The sequence below is a fragment of the Rhineura floridana genome, chromosome 4 (assembly GCF_030035675.1).
Source record: "Rhineura floridana isolate rRhiFlo1 chromosome 4, rRhiFlo1.hap2, whole genome shotgun sequence".
Taxonomy (NCBI): domain Eukaryota; kingdom Metazoa; phylum Chordata; class Lepidosauria; order Squamata; family Rhineuridae; genus Rhineura; species Rhineura floridana.
The window spans coordinates 166,592,005-166,619,188 of NC_084483.1; the positions used below are offsets into that span (position 1 = coordinate 166,592,005).

General features: G+C 40.8%; 2 protein-coding genes across 6 annotated transcripts in view; both read right to left on the reverse strand.

Annotated features, from left to right (window-relative positions):
* Positions 1-4,797: 4,797 nt before the first annotated feature.
* FAM177B (family with sequence similarity 177 member B) lies at positions 4,798-16,000 on the reverse strand. Of its 3 annotated transcripts, XM_061626437.1 has the most exons (6): positions 15,486-16,000; positions 12,838-13,032; positions 11,390-11,456; positions 10,718-10,815; positions 8,891-8,970; positions 6,852-6,939 (listed from the first exon to the last, which is right to left on the reverse strand). In XM_061626437.1, the coding sequence occupies exons 1-5, from the start codon at positions 15,510-15,512 to the stop codon at positions 8,899-8,901; spliced, it is 459 nt and encodes a 152-aa protein (XP_061482421.1). In that variant the 5' UTR covers positions 15,513-16,000; the 3' UTR covers positions 6,852-6,939; positions 8,891-8,898. The 3 variants fall into 3 exon arrangements, with proteins under 3 accessions (XP_061482419.1, XP_061482418.1, XP_061482421.1); XM_061626435.1 differs by lacking the exon at positions 8,891-8,970 and having other exon boundaries at positions 4,798-6,939; positions 12,838-12,996; XM_061626434.1 differs by lacking the exon at positions 8,891-8,970 and having other exon boundaries at positions 4,798-6,939.
* Positions 16,001-22,154: 6,154 nt separating this feature from the next.
* Positions 22,155-27,184, reverse strand: part of BROX (BRO1 domain and CAAX motif containing) — a 34,396-nt gene continuing 29,366 nt past the window's right edge. For all 3 annotated transcript variants that reach the window (XM_061625125.1, XM_061625123.1, XM_061625124.1), the window contains one exon: positions 22,155-26,559. In XM_061625125.1, the coding sequence (XP_061481109.1) occupies positions 26,473-26,559 (87 nt within the window). In that variant the 3' untranslated portion in view covers positions 22,155-26,472. The remainder of the gene's footprint in view (positions 26,560-27,184) is intronic.

Consider the following 27,184-nt stretch of genomic DNA (forward strand, 5'->3'; position numbering starts at 1 on the left):
AAATTCTGGGAAACTTAGAATTTATTTTTTTTAAACTAGGTGGGCTGGAGGATGTTTTAAGCCAAAGATTCTCATTCAAATTACTCTGATGACTTTGTCAATGCAATCAGAACTTTATTCTTATGGCATTCTTTACCCACACTATTTTCTAAGTACCATATTGCTACATTACATTTTCCTTTACATTCTTCAAACCTCTTCCCATTATTTTATGTAAGGAGTTTCTAAATAATTTGTTTCAGTTATGATATGTGGTGTTTATCATTAGATATACAGTACTTTACACCCTGACACATTGGGCTGCTAAAGTGCAAATTCAAACCCAGATTAGACCATCAAATTAACCAGAACCATTTTCAACTTGAATGAATATGCTAGTAAGTATATGCATTACATTCAAATCACACACATTTAGGAAAACAGTGGGTGGAAAAGAGGAGTATAGTTCTAGTAGAAGAATATCATCTATGGACAACTTGAAAAGACTGTCAAATGAGAGCTTGTCCTGCAGTGCCATCTTGTGGTAAAATGTAATGAGACTACTCCAATTAAAATTGATTGGTCTACTACACACTCCTTGCATGAATTTATTTATTTATTGCTACATTTATAGCCCAACTTTCCTCCAAGGAGCTCAAGGTGGCATACAAACATAGTTATCCCCCTCCTGATTTTATCCTTGCCACAACCCTGTGAGGTAGGTTAGGCTGAGAAACAGTGACTGACCCAAGGTCACCCAGTAAGCTTTATGGCCAAGTGAGAATTTGAACCCTGGTCTCCCAGGTCCACTCCAATACTCTAGCTGCTACACCACACTGGCCCTCCATGTATAGTTTCAACATGAAAGTCCAGTAACAAAAATCAGAGATGTTGGTTTTTATTCAAAGCATTTGGGGGTCATTCTTGACTCCCAGCTATCTATGGACGAGCAGGTAGCAGTTGTCAGTCGGGCGGCGCTTTATCAACTACATCTCATCCGAAGTATACGCCCTTACCTCCTGAGCCAAAGTAATACATGCTCTGGTCTTATCCTGGCTGGATTATTGTAATGCCTTATATCTTGGTCTTTCCTGGACTACGGTTCGTAAGCTGCAGCTAGTGCAGAATGTGGTGGCTCGCCTGATTAAGGGCAGTCGCCGCCATGACCATATCATCCCAGTCCTTAAGGAATTGCACTGGCTACCTGTGGTTGCGCGGGCCAAATTTAAGATCCTGGCTTTAACTTATAAGGCTTTTCATGAGGCCGGCCCACTCTATTTAAAGAGTAGCAGGTTCCCAGGAGGATCCCTCCACCTGTGCAGCCTCTGAGATGGCTCCCGTCTTGGATGAAACTTTTTCAGTTTTAAATCCAGTCAGAAGGGTCTTTTCTGACTGGGGATAATTTCTTCCGGATAAGGAAGAAACGTGAGATTTCCCACACAGCTTTGTTGTGATTGTTGGAGACTGGAATTCGTCAGAATTGTCTGTGAAAGAAGGTCTTCCAGCAGCTTGGACGGAGCGAGGATTTCTAGCTAGCTCAGCTGAAAAAGTGACCCGTTTTTTTTTTCTTTAAAGGAAAACGGTTTAACAGGCAAGCATCCTCCTGTCTATGCTTATCATTTTCTTATCTATACAGCTAAAGAGATTTGTCAGGGAACCAGCAATTAAGATAACCTGGGTGAGCCAAAACTTTCCTTCTTTTTTACTCATGGAACTAAGGGGGAAGAAAATAAAAATAGCCGATCTTTTTTTATTGCAAAAAGCTGACATGGAAAATAGCATTATAAAGATTACAACGGATGAGGGTTTTCTTTTTGACTTATAAGACTTTGGTGTAATATATGTCTGGGACTATTTTTTCTGATCTACTTTTTTTTTTTTTGACAAATCTGCTCATTTTTTCTGCTACTAGTTTTTTGGATGCTGTGAACTAAAGTTGTTTTTACACTTCTGGGCATATAAGAGATAAGGGCTGTCTAGAGTGTGACGCCAGTTGGTTTGAAAGATTAACTCCTTTGTAACTGGATAAAGAAATAAACTGCTCTTTGCTTGGGACATTGAAAATTGAAGGAGTTTTGTTCCTTTGGCTTTAAGAATGACAATTAAGAAGATCATGGATGTACAAGAAGGGACTTTATCTTTAGACATGTTTCAGAAAATAATGAATGGTATTAACTCAATAAAACAAAAACTGGGAAATAATAGTCAAGCGTGGAGAATTGAATTTGACGAAATGAGACAGGAGCTGAAAGAAATTCAGGATTCTATGAGAAAGGAGAATAAAGATAGATCTGGAAAACCAAAAAAGGATGAAAGAGAAATTAAAGGCAAGGTTCAAACTATGGAGATTGGATTAAATATGGATATGGAAAAAGATTTGGATTTCCTGGCTGTGATGGATTCTGGAGACAAATATTATGGTTTGGAACTCAGCGCTGTCACTGAAGGAATTGAAGAGATTGGAGATAAAGATATTATCGGTTCAAAAAAATTCCTGGACTGGAAGGATTTGATGGAACTTGAAATGGAGAAAGCTAACAGAATTAATTCCTGTTTTGTGTCAATGGAAAAATAGAGATGTGCTAGTGTATCATATAAAAAAGAGGAACTGAGATGCGGCTTTGCAACAATACTTCAGTGATATGTTCGGAACTGATGGCAAGAAAATATCTGTGAAAAAGGAAATTCCTATCAGACTCTTATTATATGACTATGACAGCAAGATTATTGGGCGCGTAAAGATGGAAGATGGAAACAATACGGATAATGGAAGAAGAGCGATTTGAAATTACTGGATTTAGTAGACTTGATGAGTTGGATTGACATGTTTATCTAGAAAAAAATTGATGGACATATATCTCAAGAATTGGAAACTTCTCTTTGACTTTTTGTGGAAGAATAAAATGATATGATGTTAATGAGATTTGTAACCAATTAAGATAACCGCTGGAGGAAGGTGATTTTATAATCTATAAGATACAGGCTTGTTATATATTATAGATTTATAGCTGAACTACGACAAACCGGAAGTCAATTTTTATATATATATATATATATATTTCTTTCTATTGTATTAGTTATGGATTTGTGTTTTTTCTTTTTGTATTGTTTTGGTTTTGAAAATTTGAATAAAAATTAATTGAAAAAAAATCTATTTAAAGAGTAGCCTTCATTCGCACCAGAGGCACCGGCTTACAAGATCGTCCTTGAATGGCTCACTTCTTATACCTCCAGTAAAAGAGGCGAGGTTGGTGAGGACAAGGTCTAGAGCCTTTTCTATTGTGGCTCCTACGCTTTGGAATTTGTTGCTAACTGACCTCCGTCAGGCCCCCTCCCTGCTATGCTTTTGGCAGACCTTGAAGACCTGGCTCTTTACCCAGGCGTGGGAAGGGGATTAGGCTGGCAGATTGCAGTTCTCGGGGGGGTTAAATGTTTAAGCTTTTAATATTTAATTTCTAATTTTTAGGATTTTGATTATGTTTATATGAAATGTACTTGTGTTTGGTTGTAAGTCGCCCAGAGTGGCAGATTAACCTCTGCCAGACGGGTGTCTAAAAAATCTCATAAATAAATAAATAATTATGCCACCCGACAAGATCGGCCACACAGGGCCTTCTCTCAATCCCGCCAACAAAAACAGCCAGATTGGCGGGTACAAGAGAGAGGGCATTCTCAGTGGCGGCCCCCACTCTTTGGAACTCCCTCCCACAAGATCTCCGGCACGCCTCTTCCCTAAATGTGTTTCAGAAAGCCTTAAAGACCTGGCTCTTTCAGCAGGCCTTCGGGGTATCCGGGGAGGGTTAATTGTTATAACTGAAATGCCTCCTGCCCAGTTTTAATATTGTTGCTGCAGATGTGTTGTTTTTTATGTTGTATTACTGTATTTTATCAATTGTATTTTAACAATTTTGTAAGTCGCCTAGAGTGGCCATTGGCCAGATAGGCGATGAAGAAATTAAATTTATTATTATTATTATTATTATTATTGAAATGCACCCCCCCCAAACACACACATTTCCAAGGAACTTCAGTTTCTTTGGACTACTATTTGAAAGCCATTGCTTTAAAAGTCATCCCAATGCCAGGCGAGGCCATTTACTTCAATGGGTCTACTCCAAGTATGAGAATGAACATAAATTTCTGCAGACTGGCTTTTTGAATTCATACATTCCACCTTTGATTGTTAAGGAGACCTGCATTCCATTAAACAACATGGCAGTGGGTTAAAAAACAATACCTACCAGAATGCAATGGAGTGTCCAATTCTTCTTGTGAGTCATCACTATCAATGGAGATGGATTTTCTTTTGGAGAGCCTGCTTGTTGATCATTTATTTCTTCTTCCACTTCTTATGTATTGTTACTTTGTCAACTGTAATCTACACAAAAGAGGCTAAAGTGCCCAAGGCAGCTGAGGTTCAATGGCTAGTCTCCTAAAGCAACACCAGATAATAATCTGTTTTTAGCAGAGCTTGGAAGATTACTTTTAAAAAGTAATAAATTACAGTTACAGTTACATGGCCCCAAAAAAGTAGTAATTACCGTTACAATTACAATTGCTCTGAAAGTAACTGATTACTTTACTTTTACTCAAAAGTAATTGCTACAATTACATTTTAGTTACTTTTTTAAAAAAATAATTGCCTACAAGGTGCTGGCCTTGGCTGCTTCACATCTAAGTAGCCTAAAACAACATTAAAAATAAGCACACACACACAGAGGGTAGTAAAATAATTTTTTTTATTCATAAGATTAACAGAATGGCATAACAGAATCTCACATCCCCTCACCCCACACCCAGCAATGATGATACCCCAACACACATATTTTTGTATATATATATATTGCCTCCAGCTCTTTTCTCCTTCCAATCCTGTCAATTTTTAAACAATTGTTTTCTCCACGCCATCTCGCTCTCCACCTCCTCCCTCACTGCCTCCTAAGCACCCATAGAGCATGAAGGAAGAACAACACTGCACAGAAGCCCAATTTGAAGCACATGATTTTGGTTCACAAATCAGAGGAGCAGAAGAATTCCCCTGCTCCCCCCCAAGTAATGCACAAAAGTAATGCTGGAAACATTACAATTACTCCTCAAAAGTAATGAAGTTACTACTCGTTCTATTACCAGCAAAATGTAATGAAGTTACCCACTCATTACTCAAAAAAGTAATAAATTACAAGTAATTTGTTACTTGTAACTAGTTACTTCCAAGCTCTGGTTTTTAGATATGTTAAATATGATATCCAGCATGCCAATTACAAAGAAACTAGGTGGACAAGACCATTTACAAGCAGTTAACTGATTTATTGTAGATCAATTAGAGTGATGGGTTTTGGGTGTTGCAGTGGATCCTCAAAAACCCTTTAAATGTGTTTCATTTGGTTATACATCTGTACAAAATGACCAATTCACACTGGAGCGTAAAATCTGTACACCACATATAAACTGTTTTGGACAAAGGGAATCTGGATGTGCTGATTGAATGAGGGGGATGGAGAAAAAACATGGCAATTAAGGTTACAAAGAAACTCCCTATAGAAGACTTGACAAAGGAAATGGGAATGTGGAGGATGTAAGTCTTGGGGGTGGGGATTGTGCCAGTGAAGGGCACCGAGTCTCCAGCAGGACTGCGCTAAAAGCAACCTGTAAATTATGCTGTGTCATACTGGGCTCGAGCAGGCAGCAGAGTTAAATTGGAACCTAGAAGGCATGAGTTTTGGGGGTGGGGATTGTGCCAATGAAGGGTAATGAGCCTCTGGCTGGACTGCACTACTAACAGCAACCTTTGTTTTAAAAAACAATTATGCTGTGGCATGCTGGACTTGTGCAGGCAGCAACAAGAAAACTGGAACATAGGAGAATTGAGTCTTAGACGTGGGAATTGCAGCAAATTTGGCAAAAGCTCTCCACTTTTCAAAAATCCCCTGCTGTGTTAAACAAGCGAGTTTTGAAATACCTTCTAGGTGGTTACAAGAAGGTCACATATGCCAAGAAAGGAACCCCTACAAGCATATATAATTCCCAAAGACTTGTAACCAGCAAGGACAATGGATGCAAGACAAAGCCAGGGAGAACAAATATCAATTAGAAGCAAAAGCAGTTTATTTTAAGTTGATAAAGTTTATTTTTATTTAATATCTGAAATTACAAAGCCTTGTTTGAGCAGTACTATATCTTCATGCAAAGGTTAGGGACTGATTGTTGCAGTAAAGCAGTCTGCCCCCTGTGGCTGTTTGCAGAATTGCAGCTCTGTTTACTAGCAGAATAGAGAGCAGCCAGAAGTTGCTTCTCAGCCTTCAGGAAACAAAATGTGGGAAGGGAGGAGGAGACAGTGAGTGTGCAGAGGGGAACAACCGAGACACCCACATAAAAGCATCAGAACAAAGTGTCTGCAAGGAGGAGCGCAATGCAGTTGAGACTTTTTTTCTTCCCTTCTCCTATTATTAGTGGATTGGGTTAATATGGATTTCCGGGGGGAACTGCGTGATAGCTTCTGTTTGCCAGTGTCATATGAACCATCGGAATTTAAAGGAGATGTGAGTAGCACTAAACACACACTAAACTACTGTGTAGATGAGCCCTTAGTTAAATACAACCAATTAAGTTCAATTGGACTTTCTCCTAGGTAAGTAGATGTAGGATTGCAGCATATATTTATCTCAGTCATTAACAATGGATTCTTTTCTTAGTGAATGGACATTCTGAGTCGGCTGGAAAAGTGACCCACATTGCTGCCTTCATTTCCCCCATGGCTGAAGTTCATTTTGGATCAGGCAGGTGACCTTCTTCAAGTTCATTGACATTTGCAAAACTGATTTCCTGAGGAAATGCAGATGTCTCTTTAGACTCAGTGGACCCATACCCTAAGCGCTGCCTCTCTAGGTGCAGTTTTTCATTTGGTGCAACAGCCCCTTCCATCTCCAGCATCTCTTCACCATCTTCGTCACTTTCACTTTCCTAAAACAAAGCCCAGACAAAGCAAAATCAGTTCTGGTAAAGCCTTGAGAGAAGCTTGTGATGGTGACTAAGCAAATTTTTTATTACTTTAAAAGTTATACATCAGACAAAACTGCTGCCTAAATGGCTGCTGTAGTATTTATATGTTGAGGTTAATGTGAATTGACAGGAGAATAAGAGTGAAAACCAAGGATTGCACATAAATTAATAGCTTATAGCTAAATTCATATACAGCCCAGTTAATATCCATAGTCTCTCTGTCCAGACAATGTGCAGGCTGACTGAGCAACATACAAAATCTCTCAGATGAACTCATATTCTGCAGTTGTTGTTTACTCACATTATCTCCAACTCATGTTAGCAAATATACTAGCAAACAGCTGTATAATACTGCAGTTTGGGGCTCCCTCCTTTGGAGAGAAAATTTTAATGTTTGGTATATGTTCGTCTTCATCTTCATCTTACTGAAATAAAGCATCTTTTTGTAGAAAAAATTGTATCCAGTGTTGTGCAGAGCAGAGCTCCAAGAACTAGATGCTCATACTAGTGAAGACCATGTTTACCAATTCCCCTCCCCCACATCCTCATATGCCCCCCAGATCTGTTCTGGAGGGTTGGTAGATGGTGGTGGATGCAGAGGAGAGGGAGAATGCTCTCAGGAGGGTTGGGGAGCATTGTCCTACCGCCAGTACAAGAGCTGCTGGGGATCACGAACAGGAGAGTGCTCCTGCACTCAGGTCCTGCTTGTGGGTTTCCCATAGGCACCTGGATGGCCACTGAGAGAACAGAATGCTGCCCCAGAAGGGCCTTTGGTCTGATCCAGCAGGGTTCTTATATTCTTAAGTACAGGGGACTTCAGAGAGAAATCAGCAAAATTTGCCACTCTTCTTCTTCTGTTAACAGAGCTGTCTCCTGGTTCTAAATCTCTTCAGTGAACGTAAATCACTTAAACAGTTTTTGACATTTTTCTTCCACTGAAATGCATTGTAATTAATTACACAACTAATTACTCATTTTGGCCATAGAGGGTAGTGAGATCAATAATGTAGGTTTCAGCAGAAGCTGAACTGTAGCAGAATGAAAACGGATTGCAACAAACACGGAATGAGCCAGAAATTGCTGCATCCTTACATCCCTAGCTAGAGTCCACCCCATGAAGCCTCCGAACAGGTTTTTGGGGACCCTCAGGAGGACACCTGGGGGAGGGGAAGGAGCAGGAGTGAAAAAGTAATCTTCCATCTCCTTTCCTGGTATTGCTCTGGATCCAACCTAATTAGAATTTATGTAAATCAGATGTAACAATACAGCACAGTTGGAAAGCACTTTTAGGCTTCACATCATAGGCAGGGCAGGCTTCTCACAAAAGAGCAGGTGACGTGGTAAACCTGTGCCTGGTTCACCTGCCATTTGGATAGAAGACAGAATATAATGCAGATGCCTAAACGCAATTTCCAGCTGTGCTGCAGCTGACTCTTAAAAGAAGTCTTGTTGCTTCCATAAAATTCATAAATTGCATAAAGTCAGATAGGAGGAGTATAGGATTGCAACCTGAAGGACTGCTTTCCCCCCCTCAAAAAAAATCCTGCACACAAGAAAGCAGATGTCAGGGAGAGCGACACCTAATTTTCCTAGGAGCACATTCAGTCTTGTGAGCCCCCCCCCCCGATAATTCTCCCCTTCTCAATTACTTGGAAGAACTGATTGAGAATTGATCAAAGGCACTAACAAGAATGCACAACAATTGTCTTGGGAAATGAGTGCTAAGGAGTCTTTCAAAAGGACCCTCATTTTATTTCCTGTCAAGCCTCACAGCCAGACAAGTTTTGCTTTGCTCTTAAAAAGCTCCCCCCTGTTTTCCAGACACTTCCTTTTTTTGCTCCACTGACACACAAGAGAACACCAGGACCCCCTTCTGAGCAGCTTCGTGGTTTCCAACAAAATAGTCATTTACCATGACATTCAGCCAACAAACAGTTTCTCAAGATGGCAAGGTGAGCAGGTCATTTTACTCTGAATTCTCTGAAGAAATGCCTGAGAAAGAAAAGTTCCCCCGAGATAAATTCAATAGGATCAGTGTTCTGGGCCATGCACTGTAATCAGGCAAAGATTCAATACAATTATTACTAGTCTGAAATGGTTTCCTGATAAGAGTGACAAAAGTCATTCTTGGATCAGTTGTGTGTGTGTTTTAGATAAGCTCGATCTTATTTGTCAGTGTATGAATATTGCACAGAGAAGGCACACAAAAGCTGGAGTAGATAAGCAGAGTTTTTCACCTTCCCTCACACTAAAATATAGTGATCACTCAATTAAATTGATGGGCAGCTCTTAGAAATTTATGAAGGATATGGGTATCAATACAGCTGGTATAGCACAGTGGGGAGAAGAGCTTGGCTGGGAGTCCAGAGTCTGTGAGTTCAAATCCCCATTCGTGTCTCCTGGGTGTCAAGGGCCAGCTAAAAATCACCCCCACAGTGAGAGGCTCAAGGGTTACGTGCCCTGCCACCTGTGCAGCCGTGGGCAAGCTGCATAATCCTAAGGAGTCCAGTTGCCCCCCAGCTGGCAGTTGCAGACAAGGAAGGGGCTGGCTTGTGCAGCTGTGGCAAGCTGAGCAGGCCCTAGCCAGCTGGGGAGGACTAGACTCAGAGGGAGGCAATGGTAAGCCCCCTCTGAATACCACTTACCATGAAATCCCTATTCATAGGGTCGCCATAAGTCAGGATTGACTTGAAGGCAGTCCATTTCCATTTTTTCATGGGTATCAATGGCTGCTTGTCATTATGGAGATGACATGAATACCAGTTGCTGGGGAACAATAGAGGGAGAGAGTGATAGCCCTCAGGTCCTGTTTGTGGGCTTCCAAGGGACACCTGGTTTGCCGCTGTGGGAAACACAGTACTGGACTAGATGGGTCTTTGGTCTGATAGAGCAGGACTCTCATTAAGGACAGACAAAAGCAAGTATTTCTTGACTTCTGGACTGTGCCGCCAAATAAATTATTTCCTTTTTCTCCTAAGCTAGAAAGTCACTCATTTTGCAGGCATTAAATAAACATAGACTTGAAGTAGAATTAGCAGTAGCATTGAACAACTTGACCCACTGGCAAATCAACATCAGTTTATCTAGAGTAGCAGCAGGAGTTCCCTGTGACCCACTAAGAAACACCACTGAAGTTTCCCCTTCCCTGTTGTAGGGAAGGGGCAGTGCAGCTAAGACCAGAGCAAAATAGGACCACCTTATTTTGTGATTTATTTATTTATCCCACCCTTCCTTGCAGAAGGAGCCCAGGGCAGCAGTATCTTGGGGTCAGCACCATCTCCCAAGATAGCTCAAAGTAATTTAAAAAGACTATTTTTATTTATGTTTTACATTTGTATCCCACCTTTCTTCCAAGGAACTCAAAGTGGTGTACGTGGTTCTCCCCTCTCCATTTTATCCTCAAAACAATCCTGTGAGGTAGGTTCAACTGAGAGACCGTGAATGACTCCAGGTCACCCAGTAAGCTTCATGGCTGAGTGGGGATTCAAACATTGGTCTCCTAGGGCATAGTCCAGCACTCTAACCATTACACCACACTGACTCTTAGTATTCACTCCATGTGTCCCTTTCCTTTTGTTCCCCATATTCTCTATGTTTTCTGTGGAACAAAGCTCATAACCTAATCTTAAAAGCAAAAGCAAAACAAAAACCATTAACTAAACATGAACAAACCCAATCATCTTGATGGCAAATAAATTTCCTATTGATTTTTCTCTAGTTGGGGTTATGTTCCATTTACCTTTTCCTGTGTCCTGTAGTATTCGTCTATTGCATACTGATATTTGGGTTCAGTGAGTCCAAAGAGTGTGGCTAACTTCCCACCAAGAAATTCACAAGCTGTAAGGATATTGAAGGGGGAAAAAACCCACACAATTGGAACCTTCATTTTAAAGATAGAGAACAATTGATAGAAGGGGTGGGGTTGCAAAGTGGGAATTATCAATGCATCCAATAGTCACAACAAGCCACATCCCATCTGAGTTGATCCCTTGTTGATCCCTAGCTCTTGAGCACAGCATATTGCAACTTGAGTTATGAGGACCATGTCAGCACATGGATTTTATTTTAACTTCCAATAAGCCAGTTTTCTTCAACCTGGCAACTGCCAGATATTGTTCGACTCCCATCAGCCCCAGTCAGCAAGGCCAAAGGTTAAGGATGATGGGAGTTGTAGTCCAGTAACATGTGGGAGGGCACCAGGCTGAGGGAGAGTGCAAGAAGATAAACAGGCATTGTTCCTGGTTGTTGGAAAAGATGAAGACAGATTTTCACCCAGCAGCAGGAGACTTAACCAACTTTTTTTTTTAATCACAGAGCAACAGGACCGTTTCCCCCTCAGTCATTATGAATTGATGTGATAACTGTTCTCCCCCACCAACTTGACAATTATTGTGAAAAGAAAAACACTTACTAAAAAAAGCTGTCGCTGCAACTCTAAGTATCCAAAATTGCAGGGAACTACCCCAGGAGAGGCCAACCTATGAAACAAAGGCAAAGACTGTCAGTGACAATACATCTGTCCCTGCAGCTACATTAACAGCATGATTAAATATTTGGAACAGGGATAGTAGATTTACTCTCTGTAATAAGGAAGAGGACAGATTACTGAGACATCTAAGTTGTAATCGAGCCATGGTTTCTGCTAGACTGTCTTGAGAAATGACATTTCAACAGACGTAGAGATGTGCAGCCTTTTCCTGAGAACATTCTCCTATTGAAGGAACAGGGAAGGACTCAGCAAATTTTGCCTGGGATTAGTTTCTTACCTTTCTTCCTGTCCTCATGCACAAACACCACAAAAGACACAGCCCACCCTGAGCCGGATGGCAAACTGTTTTGTTCCCCCAAACAATGGAAGATTCCAAGCCATCAGACCAACTATGCCAGTATGAGAGGCAATACAATATAAATGCATGAATTAGCCTATTACAATATTGGTTACATTCAAAATACAAAAAAAAAAGAGAGAGAGAGACAACATAATACTGAGGAATTTCTTACAACTTGAAAACATCTCTATGGGCAGTCTTTCGTCATAGCTGATTAAAATTTGGTAGGGCCTTGGGAGACAAGTATAGGCTTCCATTATTAATTGTTTAAATTTATCACCTGCCCTTCACCCAAAGGTCCCAGGGCGGACTACAACAGCTTTAAAATACATCATTAAAAACAGTTAAAAACAGCCTACAAGCACAACATCACAAAAAATTGGGTGGTTCCTAGACACTGATCATTTCTTTTGTAAAAGTAAAATGCCTCCTGTCATTCAAGGAAGATACAGATTAAGCAGGAGTTGAGTAGGGAGAAGAACACTTGTATCTTTGCTGTTTAGGCTACTCTGTACTTGTGCTCTGATCACATCATATGTACTCAACATTTAGGATTAATTTTGTCCTTGTTTCCTCCTCCTCATTACATAATCTCATTCTCTAACCCAAATAAAGTCACTTTGCCATTCTTGCTGCAAGGAGAGTTTTCCCCCATGAGCTTGCTCAAACTTTTTGTTGTCAGAGAGCCTCCTCAAAATCCCTCCGCCTTCTGAAATTTGGTGAGTGGAAAAAAGGGCCATCTTTGTTGTGGCACCCAGCAAATTCAAATGCCCTCTTTAGAGCAAAGCTTGCCTGGTGCCTAGTCAGTGCCAGGTGAACTTTTTTTTTTTTGCTCAGTCCTTCCAGCACATTGACTGGTTCCAACTGGTTGTTATTACTAGCTCCATTCAGTAATAACCTGATGTCAAAACCTCATAAAATGAGATACTTTTACCATAATAATTAATTGTTTTGTGCTATTAGCAGCCCTGGAGTAGTGTTTTCTTTAAATGAAGGTTGGTATAGAAGGGCTTTTTGAAAAAAGTCTCACAGTGTCAAGAAGCGGTGCATGGTTGTTCTCCTCTGTATCTTCTTCCTCTGTACTGTATTCTTCCATAGATTCACCACTTGCAAAATAAATAATCCTCCGTGGAGTTTTATTTTCCTTTGAACTTTTGTCTCCTGGCTGTTTGCCACTATTTTCTTCATCCTGCTCACCAAAAAGATGGTAATTCACTGAGTCAACCTGAGGAAAACGTGGGATTTTTATTTATTGTATTTCTAGTCTGCTCTTCATTTACACATACACGCGCACATTGCTGCCATCAACCAAGATGGTGGCAGAGGCTTCAGCCCATAGGGAAACCTCAGCCGCCATCTTGATTGATGGCAAACCTGCGTGCGCAACCGCAAAAAAAAAAAAGCAGAAAGGTAGGTGAAGCGGGGGAATGGTGGGCGGCTCTGAAACTCCTGCCCTGCTATCCACGGCAGCAATCCTGCAGCAGATTGCAGAAGGGGAGCGCAGAGGCCCCACAGGGGTCCCTGTAGCCCCAGGAGCCCTCGGCCAGTGCCCCACCTGGCCACCCTTTAGAACCGGCCCTGTCTCTATCAACAAAGTTTAAAGCCTAAAATCTGTTCTTTATTTGATCTTTATATTCTTCTGGGGTGTTATTTAAATTGTATTTTAGCACTATATTGCTTTGTTGTTCTTCTTTAGCTTTACTTTGATTTTCAATATGACTAGTTCATGATCTGTACCGCAGTCTGCTCCTGGTCTTCTTTTTGCAGGAAGTATGAAACTTCTCCATCTTCTGCTACCAATTACATAATCAATTTGATTCCTATATTGACCATTTGGTGATGTCTACGTGTACAGTCGTCTTTTTGGTTGCTCAAAAAAATGTGTTTGCAAGAAAAAATTATTAGCTTCAAAGAATTCAGTAAGTCTTTCTCCTGCTTCATTTCTATTTCCTAAGCCCCATTTCCCCACAATTTCTAGTTCTCTGTTGCCTGCTTTTGCATTCATGATTATCAGAACATCTTGTTTTGGTGTTATCTCCATGAGGGGAATAGGGCTTCTCCTAATGACTCTCAGCCCCCTTCACAAACTACACTTCCCAGGATTCTTTGGTGGAAGCCATGACTGTTTAAAGTAGAATAAAGATCTGGTATGATGTGGCCAGGGACAACTTTGGTTTAAATTTGGGTGAGAGACTACATGTGCCTGCTGTAGAATTAAAAGGTGGGGGAAGCTCTGAAAAACAGTGACACTGTTCGCAATGTTTTCCTTTGGAAAGGAAAGGGGCTTTCCCTCTGCTCAATGCCCACCCACCAAATTTCCTATCCTCCCCTCCCCCTCCCCCAGGTCAGTTTCACCTATCCTAAGCATCATTGTACAGGAGTAAATCCCACTGAACTCAAAAAGCAAGCAAATGATCAAACCTGTCCTCCCCTCCTCTCCCCCTCCCCCTTTCTTCACCCCTCCCCCTTCCCCATCCAATCCAATCCCCTCCCCCTCCTTCTGCTCACTCCCTCCTTCCCTCTCCTCTCCCCTCCCCCTCCTCCATGGTCAGTTTTACCTACTCTAAGCATGATTGCAGGGGAGTAAATCCAACTGAACTCAATAAGCATGCAAATGATCAGACCTGCCTTTCCCCTCACCCTTACCCTCTATCCTCTCTTTCCCCTTCTCCCCTCTTCCTTCTTCCTCCTACCCTGCCTACTGTAGCCCTCCCCCCCTCCCCCCGATCAGTTTTACCTATCATAAGCATGATTGCCGGGAGTAAATTCCATTGAACTCAATGGAAATGATCAATCCATTCTCAGCAAACTTGCACAGGATCCCATTTCTACCTCCCGGATTAAAACGTAGGGAAATTCACTAGTAGGCAAAAAACGTGTGGTTTAAGAACATACCTATAGCCCACAGATATTTCTGTCAAACTTTAAAAAGCAGGGAAATTGGGCAGCTATAGTGAATGCACCAGGGGAGCAGGAGACCTGACCACCTCTCTGAGATATTGTACTGCCCTACAAATTTGTCAAAATGCAAACACCATTTGGGTTGGTATTTCACAGTTCAATCCACTTCTTGTGTAGCCACCACTCACCATATACTCAGAGGCACGTTACCAAATTCTTCCTAGCTACACAGGAAGTGGATTGGATTATGAAAGACCAACTGAAATTGTGTTTGTATTTTTACAAATTTGTAGGGCAGTATAATATCTGAGAGAGGTCAAGTCTCCTGCTCCCTGGTGCATTCACTAGAGCTGCCCAATTTCCCTGCTTTTTAAAGTTTGACAGAAATATCTGTGGGCTATAGGTATGTTCTTAATTTGCCAGGTTGGTTTTTTTTGCCTATTAGTGAATATATATCATCATCTACATATATAGAAGCTACTTCTCTGCATTCTTTTAAGCTCTCACTACATTTGGGCATACTTTTAGGACAGTTAAAAATATAAATGTACAGTTCAGAGCTTGGAAAAGTTACTTTTTTGAACTACAACTCCCATCAGACCCAGCCAGCATGGCGCTGGCTGGGGCTGATGGGAGTTGTAGTTCAAAAAAGTTACTTTTCCAAGCTCTGGTACAGTTAAAGTTTTCCAAATGTTGAAAGGACCTTCTCCTCCACTGTACAGTAAGGAGTAACAATAGGCAGTTATTGCTAAAGATCTATTAAAAACTGTCACTCACCTTTAGAATGCCTTGGCTATCTTCCATCACAGAAATAAAAACCTGACTAAAATGCTGCCAAAGAAATTAGGTGAAAAACATGAAAACACAATTGCAGGGACCCATGCATAGCTGTTTGGCGAACATTAGCAGCTCAAACAAAAGAGGCCAGTCAGGAAAAGCAGAAATCTAACGCTTCAGGATATTGCACTCTTTAAAGACCTGGCTGTGTTTGAGTTGTGGGCTGGGCTTTTTCTTCCTTTTTTCTTTGTTATGCAGCAGATCTAAATGAATGCAATGAGAGTTGGAGAGTCAAGAGGAGCAAATAGTAATAATAACTGATAATTTAGGAGATTGCCAAATCTGTATGTTCTCTTTCAAATGTACTTTTAGGAGCCATTTTCAATACTTCCTTTCTGATGCCCTCCCCCATCAAAAGGCTCTCCTGTTTAACAAGGTTAAAAGCCACAGGCGTAGTATTTATTCTTTTCCAACAGATAAGCAGCCAGGAACCCCACCATACTGTTGTTGAACAGAGAGGTGGCTTGGGAGTAGGGATGCCATGCCACCTACTGGCTGCTTTGAGAAATTGCCATATGTTAGGAAGTTACACGTAGCAATCACAGGTCTCATTGTTACGCAGCAGGTTCTGAACAGAACCGATTTAACAAGCCAGTAGGTTGTGTTCAGCTGAGAGACCTACTCAGAGTAGACCCATTAAATGAATGAACATAAGTTAGTCATCTTTATTAACAGTGGGTCTAACTCTGAGTAGAATTAGCATTGAATATCACCTATTATCTTCTTGGTAATAGGAAGATTTTGTTGCATGTCTAACAAAGAATAATGGACTGCCTTGAGGTTGATCCCAATTTATGGTGACCCTATGAATAGGGTTTTCATGAGGTGGTTTACCATTGCTTCCTCTGAGGCTGAGAGGCAGTGATTGGCCCAAGATCACCCAGTTAGCTTCATGGCTGTGTGGGGATTCGAACCCTGGTCTCCCAAGCTAGGTAAGGGGGTATTTATTTTGTATTTTAATTGCTCCAAAGCTCGAATGATTCTTTCTGGCTCCTATTCAGTCAGTCCACTGAAATATCATATGTATACAGCACATTCCAAATGTTCAGATTGCTTCATAGTAAATCATTCTCAGAGATCCTAACAGCAGCCCTATAATATGCATTTTTTTTTGCATATTGTAAAAATGGAAGAGTAGCTGGGATAGCCCCGTAAACAAGAGTTGTGTGACATTGGGAATTGTCTAGCCCCCACATGCAAAAATGTGCCTATACAAGTTGCGGATACTGATACTGTGTTTTCTACACTATGCCTTTATTTATTTATTTATTTATTATTTCAATTTATATACCTGGCTTACCAAAGTCATGTATGGAGTTCATAGCCGAGGCAAAATTTTAACTAGGGAGACTTCCAAGCTCATGAGTTTATTTTTAAGGCACTATAATATACAAACTCTGTCAGGGAAGTGCTTTAGTGTCATAAGAAGATACCTGTTGGACTGGGCCATCTAGTCCACCATCCTGTGCTTACAGTGGCCAACCAGATGTCTATAGAAAACCCACAAGCAGGATCTGAGTGCAAGAGCACTTTCCCTTCCTGGAACTTCCACTAATTGGTCTTCAGAAGCATACTGCCTCTGACAGCAGAGGCAGGACACCAGGGTGTGTTGCCATTGATAGCCTTATCCTCAATGAATTTGTCCTATTCTCTTTTAAAGCACTCCAAGTCGGTGTCCATCACTGCCTCTTGTAGAATTGAATTCCATAGTTTAGCTATGTGGTTGTGCTGGGCCTATGGGATGTGTTATCAAGTGTGTCCAAAAGCAATTAATAGTAGAAGAGCTTCTGCATGAAAGCTAGTTGTGAAATAAGTAAGGACACCTGATGAGTAAACTGCCATGGACCAAAAGCATCAAGTATCGGAAGGGCATGGAAGAATTCACAAGATGGCACCACTATCCTCACGGAGAATCTACATATAACCCCACAAAGTAGGTATAGCTTACCCTAAATAAGCCTGTTGTCTCTACTGCCTACCAGAGTTAAGCCTTGAGAGGGAGAGAAGTGACCTTGACAGGCTGAGAGGTGAATAGACCAAATGGCCAGCCTTATCCTCCATGAATAAAGCTTATTACCCACTGTGTAAATTGCTTAATCAAACAAGCCAGCTTCAGGTATATTTGGTTGCTGCCTTACCTCTGGATTTACCTGGGATTTGTTCTGAATTCATTATTGGCCACATTTTCGCAGCAGACATGAAAGCTTCATCCTTGCTCTCACCCAGAGAAGTTCAGCAAACCTATTGTCTTCAGAAAAGGACAGCTACTGCCCACAATTTTAAAAACCTCTTAATTTGAATATCTCAAAAGATACCTAGGGTTGCCTCTTATCCACTGCCTCATGCTGCAGAGATATGAAGCACGTATGTAAAGAATATGAAGGATCTGAAATGAATCAGTACACTTTAAAAACACATCCAGTTATAGGTGAGTCTCTTGACTCACTCACTGACTTGGCAGACCTCTCTCATACAGGGCACTGAGAATTGTAGAACAGATTCACAACAAGAAGACACATGTATACCCTGTGCCAGCTAATGATTTTAAGCAAGCTGTTATAGCCTTAAGTTAATCAATATATATTCAACATGTATTTGTTAGCAAAGCCTGGAGGCTTGTATTCCCCTTTCAGGCCCCAGCATCTTTGGGTATGTCAGATCACCTCATAGCCACCTGCAGTCTAATCTAGGTGTTTTAATGAGGATATGATGGCTTGCCCAGTATGATGCTGGGAATGTACCTTGTTAGTTAGAGAAATATCAAAGGAGTTTAATTAGGCATATGTTTAAGTATATGTTTATCAGTAGGCAGTTTATAGTTGGCTTGCCTAGTATGGTGTTGGAAAGCACCTTGTTAGACTTCAGAGAGTCCTGATAGGCATAGATTCAATGGATGGGTCGAAGGACGGTCAATGACACGAGTCAAGTAACGGTCAAAGAGAACTTTGCTTGTTAGTAAAGATGAAGATAAAGATGGTAGCCATATAGTTTGCCAAAAGAAGATGTCAAGGTGCTCCAAGAAAGATATTATAGTTTTTTAGCAATTAGTCTGCTTTGAAGGTGTTCTGTGAAAAGGTCAGAACTGCCAATTATATGCAACATATGTTACTTCAAAGTGTATACTCTCATCAATCATATATGTAACTGCATGTGTATGCCAATGAGATATGCCAAGATTTATGCTATATAAACCTGATCTGTGCCTGGTATGGGTGTTCAGTCTCTGACGTCCGCTACTGCAGAGCGGTGGGACTGATCCACTTTTATTGGGAATACTTGGCTGAATGCTGTAAGTTACTCAATAAATTTTAACTCTTTGTAAGCAAACCTCTTGTCTGCATCTCATCTCTGGTAATCCAAAACAACCCTGAAGGTATACAACACACTAACAGAATATCTATTAAAGTACAAAGGGCATAAACGGAACCACTCACTCCTTTGGAGGAAGGGCCATAGCTTGGTGGTAGAGCATTTGCTTTGCGTGCAGAAAGCCCCAAGTTCAGTCCCCAGCATCTGCAGGTAAGGTTGGAACCGTATCCAGTCTGGAATCCTAAGAGCTGCTGCCAGTCAGTGTAGACAACACTAAGCTAGGTGGACCAGTGGTCTGACTTACTATAAGGTAGTTTCCTATGTTCCTATGCCTGTTCATGTCTGTTTTGGGAGTGTTCATCCCCAATTAAATCAAGACTGTGTTAACACAAGATATCCTTGAGTTGCTGATGGACCTCTAGCACCTTGGGAGACCCTGCCAACACCATGTCCCATGCCCCTCACCTTTCAAAACACCCTTCTCCATGTTCCACTCATTGCTTGGCCACAGGGGTGTGCTACTTAAACTTCCCACAATACCACTGACATTCCTCTGGAGCACTGGGATAAATTAAAATGGCACATCCCAGAGGCCCAGCACTGATCAGAGCGCCACTGTAGATGGCTCAGCAGTGGGCACTTTCCTGAAACCCTCCTCAAGGATGGACACAAAGCGGTACACAATTTGACTGTACATTCCCTTTGTGACAAACACTGTACAAGTGGCTAGTCAGTCTATCTAGGCAAAGGTGGCCTAGGAGTTATTTACTGTTTAATCACCGAAGTTTCTAAGCAGATATTTGAGAAGAAGGGCTTAGACCCACCACCACCGAAAAAACAAACTTTTCTGCAAGGTGCATGTTTTAGTCCTGGCACAAAGGAACTATCGAGCAGCTCTTTGGCACATGTACCAAGACAGAACAGGTCTCATCTTACCACTATGTAATTACTAACAGAACATGAATTTTACAGGGGCTTTCATGACAGAGGTCCTGCAACTGGGATGAACCTTAGTCTCTCTCATTTTAGAATGACAGGAGGAAAAAAACATTCCCACCAAAATGTCAGGAGTCCCAGAAGGATGTGATGGGCAACACGTTCATGAGCTCAGCACAAGCAAAGCATGGGCATCCCACTGCAAAACACTTGTGCTGAATTGATTAAGCACACAAATGACAGCATAAATACATTGGGTGCAATTCAGTGTAGTTCTAAGTCTCTTGTTCCATCAGCACAAGGATTCCTCCTTGCACAACAGTATACTCTCCCCCTGTGCACCCCCTAAATCTGTTTTAGGGGTTTCCCAACCCTCTGGAGATTTGGGGAGGACACAGGGCATGTGCAGCGGGAGAAGAGGGGGAATCCCATTCGGCAAGCAGAAATCCTTTCACTGATGGGATGTGGTAGCTGAATACCACCCATAACCATCCAAAAATGCTATATTGGTTGCATAGCTGCAACCCCTGAACACAGATTCATAGCTTTGGGTGCTTCTAGACTTACCCAATATGATAACCAGAGAGAGAAAACATTTCCCCATCCAGTTATTTGGAAATAAGCAATGCACTTAGTTTCAGATTCTGTACCAGCAAGTCTAATTGATGCCTTTAGCAGCAACAAAATCCCTTTTGGTTTAAAATTAGATTTTCTACCTAACTGCACCTTTAACTGTGCTTTTAGACAGAATGCTAACAATAGTGTTTTATCTTTATTCCAAGATATATTGGGGGGAGGGGGAGAGATACACAATTTCTCCTCTGTTCCCAGAACTATTACCATGGCATACTAAACAGGCCAGGAGTGTGGCTTTGAAAAATCATATCACTTCCATTTGATTATTAGATAAAACATTTTATGTGCTATTATTAAAACAATTTCTCCATAAACATTGTTTTATGCAGGAAAAATTAGCTTTGATTCATAATTTGACCTAGCTCAAGTAACCAGGTAGGTTACAGTTGTCAGAAGTCTCATTATACTATTTTTACCTCTATAAGCAGCATGCAATAATTTATAGAACCATTTTTTACTTGAAAAGCAAGATTAAGATTCTGAAGTGCTGAGCTGTCTTTGCAGAGATATACTGATATTCAGCTAGGTGTAAGGCTCCAATCACAGAACTATCATTAGAACACAAGCATATATTTTGCATTGAATACATCAATGAATGTCTTTGGCCTCCGTACGAGTTCTCACATGCTTAGACAAGGAAGTTTATCTATGGGGCATAACCACCTTTTGGGCTTGAACATTGCATGTTCAATGAAAACTCTGGTATAACTCACATTGCTTTAGTGTTTCTTCCTTGTAAACTAATAATCCCATTGATCTGTCTGAAATACCTGAAAGGGAATTCAAGCTTTTAGAATGGCATGTCTCTAGCAAAGCTAGCTATTTCCTGTGAGCTAAAATAAAATAATCAGTCCAAGATTTCAGGCATACTGTTTATCGTAGACATGTATTTTATTGAAGTTGTTTATAGAACTTAAAATTCTAGTGTAAGGTGTCTGAAACCTTCTGTTGCATTCAGTTCATTCTTTTAAAAAAATTATGTGTGCCCTACTTTAAAGCCCAGAGAGGCTCTCAAAGTGGTTTACAACAGATTCTGGAAATGTAGTCACACTCAAAATTTAGAACTGAAAAAGAAATTATATGGTGTAGTGCAGTAACCTGTTTGGGGTCCTAGACCCATTTGAGAATCTGATGAAAGCTATGGACCCCCATAAATAAATACCATTTATTTTATTGCATTGGAAATTGACTTTTTTTGTGACTGCTTCGTGGACCCCTTCAAGCCCATCTATGGAATCCCCATGGACCGCAAGTTACAAACCCCTGGGGTAGAGGTTAGAGTGCTGGACTAAGACCAAGAAGAACAGTGTTCAAATGACCACTCAACCATGGAGCTCAGTGGCGACCTTGTGGCAATCACTCTTCTCTCAGCCTAACCTGCCTCACAGGGCTGTTGTGAGGATAAAATGGGGAGGGGCAAACTCTGTACACCACCCTGAGCTCTTTGGAGGAAGGGCAGAATATACATGTATTAATTCTGATAAGAAACACAGGTGTATTTCTTGACCTCGATTGCCTGTTGGCATTTCAAGCAGCAGCTTCCACCAAAATTGTCTTGAGGCAAGGAAGCAGCTGGATCTCACAAAATCCACAATGACCCAAGCCTGCCCAGTCCACTGTGAACCTCAGAGCAGCTAAGGGTATTTGGAAGGGCTACACAATCTATACAGGCCCACTGTGACATCAGAGATTTGCTAAAGAATTAACACTCACAGCCTACATGTTGTGAACATGCTAGCCATTTTATTATTCATACAGCACTATCAACATACATGATGCCTTACAGAGCCATGTTTTAAAATCAATTACTACATTTTCCTTCAGATACATTTTAACTATGTATGTGTAAAGGAAGGAAAAGCAGGCCAACATTCAGAAAAGATATAAACATGTCCAACTTCCACGTTAACAGATAATTCATCCATAAAGTCCCAATTAGCTCTAAGAACGTATATGGCAAGCAAACCGAAGAGGCATATGGAAAGTATTAAACTTATGGAAAACATATTGATAATGATTATCCTTCATGAGAAGGAAAAACAATTGCAAGAAGAATATCCATATATACACAAACATACATACACTGGAGTGTAAAAAGATAATGCTCTGTTCTCATTAATTATATACATAATTATATATACTACGTGACAAAGGAGTCAAAATAATGCTAAAAGGCTAATTTCAGAAATCCAAGAGTTAGAGCCCAGTGTTGATTCATTTCCATTCATACTACATTGTTGATATAAAGGATCAAAGGCCACACAAGCTTGGAAATGGGATTGGGAAGATCTGTTAAATCCCCCTTGAAGGACAAGACATGAGATACAGATCTCAACCTACATTCTAGTAAAGGCAAGGGTTAAAAAGTAAAGCTTCCCTAATGCCAAAAAAGAAAAAAAGAAAAGAAAAAGATGTGAAATCAGGAGTTATTAGTGTGAGTGTGCATGGGTGTACACGGGTGTACACATACACGAACATGTACACTAAGAAACTTTACATACACAAATCTGTTCTAAAATAGAAAAGATTTTTTACAGCTAAGGTTACTTTTGGAATTCCAATTCTGCAAATGGGTTCACTAATGTTTCTGCCTCATTGGTGACCAAAACCCAAAATGAGTGGTCTGCAAAACATCTTGCTGTGCCAACTGACATCTCCACAGATTTGAAGAAGCACCTTTGCACCACCAGGAAGGCACCCACAAGCTAAAGAAATCACAATTTACATTTAGTTTAGAACAGTGGCCTATGAACAGGAGACTTTTAACCCATAACATTATACCTATTGCTCCAATAGCTTCACAGATATCTTCTCAGTTTGGAATGTGTGGTCAGAATTGTGCACCATGCACCCAGCCCAAAGTGTCTAGCTGAGAAAGGAAATGGGGCAGAAGCTGAGTGGGAAGAAAAACACAGATGGGGAAGTGGTGCAACTAATAACCAGATGCAGGGCTTGGCATAGTAGCTGGTAGTTGGCTCATAGCAGCCAAAGAGGAGGGACAGCACAGCACAAGCTCCAGCTAAAAGTCTCTTGCAATATTGGTTAAGAACTCTGGGTGGCTAAACCTGCAGACATGTGTGCCAGTGGCGACACAGCTGATGCAGCAAAGACGTAAAGCTAACATAATAAATAAGAGCACTAGAAGTACCAACAAATAAAAGCATACAAAGGCTGCACTTATTTGCGAGTTAAAGACCATTTCAATCAGCAAGGGTCTACCTCTGAGTCCCAAAACTGTGGTCCGTGGACCACCAGTGGTCCACAAACTTCATGCAGTATGTCTGAAGATGGCAGGAGCAGAAGCTGCTCCATCAAGGCTTTGCACTGTCTGTTGAGAAGTCATACTCACGTACAGCCTCCCTCTCTAGCAAAGCGATCCACATTCCCCTTGTCTCACTCTTTTCCTTCTAAACCTACTTCATTTTGGATGTGTAGTATCCATGAGGAGGGGAAGTCCCCCCAACTGACATCCATTCTGATGGCCCTTCCCACCCTTTCTTACGGCGTTTGTGCGTGCCAAGGGTCTGGCACTCATGGGTCAGTCAGACAAGGAAACGCTTGACAAACATTTCCTAACACAACTGCTGTTGTCCGCCTCTTATGCCTTCCACATTTTGTCACACACACACCCGTTTGTAGCCCTCTTTAGTCTGCCATGGCACCTGATATCATTTACACTGAGAGACACCAGATTAGGAGAGATACAACTAAGAGATTTCAAGTCTGTGAACCATGATGTTTATGCAAATCTCTCAATAAATTCCTCCTATTTCTGTTCCTATGTATCCATTGTATCATATATTCATATCTTTAATTGGATTTTATTGCTTTTTATATTGTATTGCAATATAAACAAAAGCAGCAATAAAAATACAATTAAATATACAGCATCTAGCACAGCACATTACAATTGCTACAACAAGCGGAAAAATCATTAAGTGGTTCACGAAGACCCTCAGCAGATTTCAAGTGGTCCATGGGAAAAAAAGTTTGGGAACCACTGCTCTGAGTATATATGGGCAGGATTGAGCTGCGCAACCAATTTTCTTTGCTAAGCCTGAGGGCAGGTTGTTTACTCACTACATTTTATAAGCTGGTGAAAATTGTTAATTTACGGTTACTAACCAGAATCCATAATAAAAATAGTTACAATTTCTTACTACTATACATTCCAAAGGCTTGTGAAGCCATTCAAGTTGATCTGATCACTACTGGTCCCTGGCTACATATCCCAAGACCATCTCACTACATGGAGTATATTCATATAGGTTTTCACACATGAGAACACCATTTTTTCTATCCAATTTGATGTTTAGCATGTCAGATGCAAATCATAACACAACAGCCCTGCTGGATCAGATCACAGGCCCATCTAGCCCAACTTTCTATCCTTACAATAATAAACTATGGGAAACCCACAAGCAGAACATGAGTGCAACAGCATGTCAAACATTAAAGTTTTTTTTAGGCCTTGCTAAGTACTTTAAAGTCCAGCCAAGCAGATGCCACACTGCATTAAATAATCTCACTTGCCCCAAATACAGGTCCAGGTAGCAAGCCAGAGTTGTCATGAATTCATACAAATTCAGTTTAGAAATCCACAGGCTGGAGCAACAATTATTCCAACTATGAGGTTAATTGCAGTTCTTGTTGCTGGACAATTCTATTTTCAAAGCAACACTCAAGTGAAATTTGGTTTACAGAATTTCCCATAATTTGTTGTTTCATTGTTTGCTAAGAATTGTCACTGATTGGCATCATCTGAGCAGCATAGTTTCCTTCCTTTGCTCAAGAGTCATTGTTTCTTATTTTCCATGTCACTGTTTTAGATCTTCTGAAATTTGCTAGCTTATCCACAACCAGGCCTCCAAACAACAACAGTACAGCCACTCAATTTTTTAAAGTTCCACAACCATCATTCACAGCATTCATGACACGTTTTGATTCTTTCAGTATTGTCTCTTGGCTACTCCTGTAACTCAACATTTTTGTTTGTCTATATCCTGCAGCTGAATCCATTCATTTGTCCCTCATCCTCCTCACAAATCATATTTTGTCTTCTCAACACTGGACTGAAGTACACAATCTGTTCCTATACTCCTGACTACCTGTTTAAATCCCCCTTCAATTCTTTATATTTACTATGCAGCTCTGGTGTTACCTGTGAACCCTCTCCACAGTGCATTATTTACTTCGACTCAGAAGTACATTTCTTTATGCTCAATACTTATCCATGATTGCTTTGAGTCCAATTAGGAGTTGCATAGTCCTTCCACAGATGTTTTATGTTTAGCTCTTTTGGTAGAAAGGCTGAACCATTCTTAACAAATGTTTCTATAATCTCTTTTCCCCAAGAATGCCCCAAATAAGATGCTTTGTTTCTGTCAAAGGACTTCAAGGTCAAAACATTATCCAAAAACACCTTCTATCTGTATTTCCCTTGCAGTAATTTAAGGGCAACAGTGGCAGCAGTTGCGTTCCTGCCAGAGTAAAAATTATGCCAGCTGGAATCTTCCATTTCCTCTGCAAGATAATGTACAATTTTTTCCTACAATTTCTTTACATAGCTTAATTCTTCTATAAGTCTCCATTTGTCTCAATACTCTTGCTCTTAAAATGCGAATACCAATTTATCTTGCCTTTTTTAAAAATCTCCTTGCCATTTTTTATTTTCAGCCAACTGTTTTACATACCATCTTAAAGCTTCCAGAAAATTTCCTCTTGTTCAGCCTTCCTCCCTTACAAAATACTGCCTCTTCCCCCAGTCTCATCCCTTATCACCATCATTTACTTCACCATCCATGTGTTTATTCATCTAAATGCTCCCTTTCTACACTGAGAGCATAAGTTTATAACCAATCCAGTTTTAATCTCTTTATTCTTATGAAAGACAACTGAAAAGAAAAGGTATCTATAAAAACTTGAAAAGCAGTGAATTCATTTTTAGAATAAGGAAGTCCAGAAGAGTCAGCAAACAGGGGTAGACTAAAACCCCACAGTTCACAAGATGCAGCTCACAAGGGCTATTTCAAAGCACTTGTGAAGTTTAAGAGATCTGGCATCCAGTGTCTTTTTGAGGCTTTATATCGGGTTCTTTCAGAGGTTTCACTTCTTCCTCTGGTTTAGGCTTAGCCTACAAACAAAAAGGAGAAGGGTATGTTAGTAGACAGCAAAGGTTTTTGTTTTTTTAAAATACAGGTTTAAGCAATGTGGCTTACAGAATGAAGAGATGAATAAGCCCTATGTGGGCATTCATATTAATCATGTGAAGAACATCCATATAAGGGAGAGCCTGGGAGGTGGGGTGCTGCCAAGTCCTGTTGCTGCAGTGTGTCATCTTCAGCCCATTTACAGCCAGCTATGAGTTTGAAGGTGAAATGGGGAACCGCCTCACTGAGGCAGAACCCTGCACAATTGGGGTTCTATGATAGGTGGGGAGCCTCCACAAGTAGAGCAGGCTCCCCACTTCACACCCTGACCCCTTCAACTCATGGAGGAGTCAGCAGCGTGCCATTCTCCTCCTTTTTGTGTTTTCACATAAGTAACAAGGATAGCAAAGTCAGGTCATATTACTCAAGTCTTTCTTTGCTGGTAAATTTGGTATGAATTTAGACCAATTCTTCAAGTATATAAATAGAACTACACCTGCGTATTATCCAATACTAGTCTTAACTAAGCCATAGTTTAAAAGCTTTGCAACAAGGTAACCTTCCATGCAGGGAGCCTTTTTGGAAAAGAGACAATGTGTCTTAAAAGAA